The 4,859-nt window shown below is 42.7% G+C and overlaps 1 protein-coding gene across 2 annotated transcripts in view; it reads right to left on the bottom strand.

Moving 5' to 3' along the window:
• Positions 1–4,853, bottom strand: part of ANKRD40 (ankyrin repeat domain 40) — an 11,970-nt gene extending 7,117 nt beyond the window's left edge. For both annotated transcript variants that reach the window (XM_011365044.2, XM_011365045.2), the window contains exon 1: positions 4,688–4,853. In XM_011365044.2, the coding sequence (XP_011363346.1) occupies positions 4,688–4,821 (134 nt within the window). In that variant the 5' untranslated portion in view covers positions 4,822–4,853. The remainder of the gene's footprint in view (positions 1–4,687) is intronic.
• Between the last annotated feature and the right edge of the window lie 6 nt (positions 4,854–4,859).

The following is a 4,859-nucleotide window of genomic DNA, read 5'->3' as shown; positions in this document are numbered from 1 at the left end:
GCTGTCAGTATCACTCATTAGATTGCCCCAGTCTCTTTAAAATGTATCTTTATATTGCCATATTCCTTTTCAGGGACTATGGAAACTTGCTTCATATGCATCAAATATCACTTGAAGATTAAATATTATCAAGCAAATAACCATCTCCTATCTACAGGCTTGCTCTGCCACTAAAATTATTACTACAGCAGATATTCCTGTCTGAATCTCAGTAGCTCGCTCTCTTTTCCTCTACTTTTCTTTTGCACGCACACAAAAGGCCTTCCAAATTTCCATTTTTAAAAAAGTTGGCTTCTCTAGTTCTCTCCAGAAGGCTACAAACATAGCCTCATCTGCTTAAATGTAAAGCACTGCACACAGACTTCAATTCTTGAGGCACTTTAAAAATGGACGTCAACCACCAAAATTTTTGAGAATTCTTCTAACATACTAGACTCATTTAAGTAAAACTAATTATTTAATATTGCGCACACAGGAAGGGATTATGCATACTCTGAAGGGCTATTATTTTAACACTGCATAGAAATATAATTAGCATGCCAGAAAAAAACTCCATCTTAACAGAAATGGAAGGATTCAGAGCTACTAAATTCATCCCCAGTTGCCAAAGCTGAATGATATTATGGAAGGAAAACACTCTTTCCTGTTCTGTTTTGAAATGCCCTCTTTTACCAACTCTCTAATTGAACTGAGATAAATATCTTCAGTGCTTATAGCCAAACAAAGATATGGTAAAGAACAGAACATATGTGAGGATTAGGTCACTAACTTGGGAAATATAATCTCTAGAAAGTTCATTTGGTTCCAGGAAAAAGCTGATTTTACCCTGGGCACCTTAACATTAATGACTTATGGAAAGCTAGCTCATCTGGCTGGCTGGGAGCAACTCCACTGATGCTTCAGAGTGACATTACACAATATTACTCATTAGAATTAGATTATTCAGGTGCCTGAAAGGTGCACTCTATGAAGAAATGACTGCCAATTTGGGAAATATAAGAGTCTTGAACTAGACTTCTATAAGTTCCATGAAGATAAGGAAGTATCTGCTTGTACATACAGGTGCTTAATTAATATTTCTGAATGAGTGAACCAGGAACAAGGTAGACGTTGCTAGAAGTAGAAGATCTAATGCATCCTTCACTCTGGGCAAACTGCAGCCGAGAGTGTGTTTCTGTGTGGATGTCTGTGACATAGGCTTGAAAAGTGAATAATTATAATAAGCAAGCACTCGAAAATGAATGGAACATGATGAGAAAAAAATATGTTCCCTTTTGGAAATAAAGTGCTCACTTGCTAGTTGTAAATTAGGACAAACTTGTTCACGACAAGCTTTAGAGTGAAGGAGGTAATTTACTGCCAGTGGGTCTGAGAGACTCTGGGACAAACCAACCAGCTAAAGTATCATCATGTAAAGTGGGGTTAAGTCAACACGGCTCGCACCCCACAGCCTAGAGCCCTGAGTGATCATTTACAGTCCAGACTTGTGTGGCTCTGGGCAGTCATAACTCAGAGCCACTGCAGCCAGGCAATATTTTCAACTTCTTCACAAGCCATTATATTTGCTCCTTAAAGCCAAGGGGGTATGCATGACACTTAAATTACGACTGATGTGGGAGTTCTATATTTGAACTTCAACTCTTTAAGCTTTAAATTGCAGTCAGAATCTCCTATTAGCGCTGGGAAGTATTTCAGACATCATTCATCAGTGCTGAAGTTGTGATTATCAAGCAACTAAAAACTGAAAGCAGTAACCACTCTGCTTTTCTATACCACAGAGTAAGTTTTTTGAGGGTAATCTTTATATCCCATTATCCAGCACACTGCTTAATAAAATAAACACAGATATAGTGCTTTACATGCTGGACATTGGTCTAAAAGCGTTACATATATTAACTTATTTAATCCTCTAAACAACCTAGGAGTTAAATACTATTATCAACATTCCTCCATTTCACAGATAAGGAAACCGAGGCAGTCAGCAAATAAACAAGCAAAACAAACAGCATGCTTGGTGGTTATTAAGTATTGTTATTAAGTGTTATAGAGACAATAAAGCAAGGAAAGGAATTAGGGGATGCCAGGAGCAGAGGAAGGGCATGGTGCAATTCTAAATTGAAGGCCAAGGAGAATCTCACCAAGGTGATCACTAAGCTAATACCTGAAAGAAGTGAAGGAGCAAAAGCATTTTAGATGGAGAGAGAAAACACAAAGGCCTTGAATCAGGGCTGTGCCCTGGTGTTTCAGGAAAAGCAAGGAGCAAGATGAAGAAAGCAAGGGTCGAATCCAGAGGTGAGGCACAGACGTAAGGAGGGAGAATCAGGGGACAGGGAGTAGAAACTGTAGGACTCTGGGCTCTTACTCAGAGTGAGATGGCAGCCACTAGAGGGTTTTGAGCCATATGAAATGATCTGACTTAAGTCTTAAGTTAGTATCCCTCTGGCTGCTGCATTGTAAAAAGACTAGGGTATAAGAGTAGAAGCAAGGAGACTAATTAGGAGGCTACTGCAGTAATCCAGGTGACAGAATGATGGCAGCTCTGTACGACAGGCATAGTAGCAGAGCCAGTGAGAAGTGGTCAGATTCCAACTGTAGCTAGGTGGAGCTGGCAGAATTAGCCAATTGACTGGATTTGGGGTGTGAGAAAAAGAAAGGAGGCAGAAAGGACACCGAGGGTTCTGGCCTGAGCACCCTCAGAGGCTGAGATGAGGAGGGTGGGGAGGAGGAGGCTTGGGGCAATTAGGGGCATGAGAGGAGACCAGGAATTCAACCTTTCACATGTTGAATTTGAGGTGTCTTTTAGACGTCAGCCCCAAATAAATCTATGAGAAGCTTCTTCAGGTTACTTCAGATTCACTTCACATTAACTGAGCACTGCTGAAGAGCAAAATTCAACTGAGTAAATTTGAAGATCTAATTAGCTTTATTAAACGATTCATGAATCCAGTAGCATCTCACCTAGCAAAAAGAAGGGAGCTCTGAATAGCTGTGCAAAATAGGTTTTTATAGGCAGAAACTGGGTGGGACAAGAGTTATTAGCATAAGACAAGAAAGGTTCCTTTTTTTCAGGTGAGTATACTTTTCTTTGGGGGAAGGGCAGCAGGGCTGATTACCTCACTAGTGTAGATTACCTCACTAGTGTAGATTGGGAAATTCCAGACTGATTGGCCAGAATGGGAGGGGCTGAAACTGCAATTGATTCTAGGTTTGCTGTCCTTGGGGCCTGGGGCCTGGGGCCTGTTGTTCCTTTTTTTTAACAGAACCTACTATGTGGCCGATATTATGGTTAGGAAAGTGGGGTGTGGAGTCAGATGCTGGATTTGTTTCCCAGCTCCTAGGTACTGTAAATTCTGTGACCTTGAGAAAATTATTTCATCTTTCTGGGCCTCAGTCTCTTTATCTGTAAAATGGAGAAAATAACAATAGCTATGTCCCAGAGTAGTTGCGAATGATAATACCCATTAAATCCTTAGAATCTTGTTTGTGCTACTGAGCAAGCTCAATAAATGTTGGCTATTTAAATTATGCTTAGCTTGTTGGATGCTCACAACACTTTTGAAATAATTGGAAAATGAAGTGACTCTAGTTAGAGTTCAGATAACTAGGCAGGAATGGAGAATCTGTAGAAAAGACAGACCAGGCTCATTCTTCTACACAACACTGCCTCCCAGCGCCAGAACAGCGATTCACAGCTTGTGAGCTAGGAAGCAATGCTCAGGAAAGGTACACATAGAACAGAAAGCTTGTTCGCAAACACCTTTAAACAAAACAAAACAGCATTATCTACTGTTTCCTGGCTTTCTCAAAAGTTACCCAGGTTGTTTTCTTTAAGGTTAGGAGGTAGATAAATTTGTGAGGAGTCAGAGAACTGTGCTTCTGGTCTCGGCTATCATAGTAATAGCTGTGTTGAATAGATGGGTTGAACCCATCTCCAATGTCCCTTTCAGTTCTAAATGATTCCACTTAAAAAAATAAAACAATTGCAAACTCACTTTTACTCTAAGCTAGCAAAGTAGACTGGATCAAATAAAAAAATTAAATGTGAAGAAGGCAGAATAATACCACATTCAGTAACAACACTAAAAATTTGACCACCAGCGCATCTTAAAAAGAGACTCCTTATTTAATTGGGAAGGACTCAGCCGCAAGCAGGCATCTAAAGCCTTGGATCTAGAGAATAAACGAATGAGTCGTCCCTCAACAGGCAGCTATAGGCGGCAGCAACCACTGCTGCAGTGAGACAACAGAGAAGCAGAACAGTGAAGCAAGTGATTTTTTTTTTCCTGGTCTTGGGGAAAGAAACCGTGCTAGTTTATAAGATTCATATTTGTTCAGTTGCTTATGTGTTTTGCTCTGCACAGATGTGTTCTTCAGAAGCACCTATGGCAAAATAATTCAACACTGGAACTGGGATGAGCTCCATATTAGCCAGGAGATTCGGGGACCGCGGGGGCCCCAGGGGTAGTAGGGTGGGCGCTAACTCCGGAGGACCACGTGGGTCAGGATTTAGGTAGGCCGCGCCCCAGACTATACCAGGCAGGGGGGCCAGGGTTGGCCTCAAGAGCGCAGAACCTCGGAGGGCCCAGGCGCCAAGTCACACCTTATCTGGTGTCGCCGAGGTCGCCGGCGACCGCCCCGCATCGGGGCGGGCTGCTCTGACCCTGGGCCTCCCCCGCTCCCCACTTACCAGCCGTTGACCTCATTTTGGGAGTTCACATCCACCCCGCTCTCCACCAGTTTCTGCACCTCCCGAATGTCCCCCAAGGCCGCGGCCTCCCGCAGCCTCTCCTGCTGCTCCTTCTGCTCTAGGAGAGCGCTCATCTTCCCCTCGGCTCCAGGCCTCCGCCTGGGCCCGTCCG

The sequence above is a fragment of the Pteropus vampyrus genome, unplaced genomic scaffold (assembly GCF_000151845.1).
Source record: "Pteropus vampyrus isolate Shadow unplaced genomic scaffold, Pvam_2.0 Scaffold104, whole genome shotgun sequence".
Lineage (NCBI taxonomy): Eukaryota > Metazoa > Chordata > Mammalia > Chiroptera > Pteropodidae > Pteropus > Pteropus vampyrus.
Note: the sequence above shows the minus strand (reverse complement) of the source record. Positions and strands in the feature narration are given on the sequence as shown.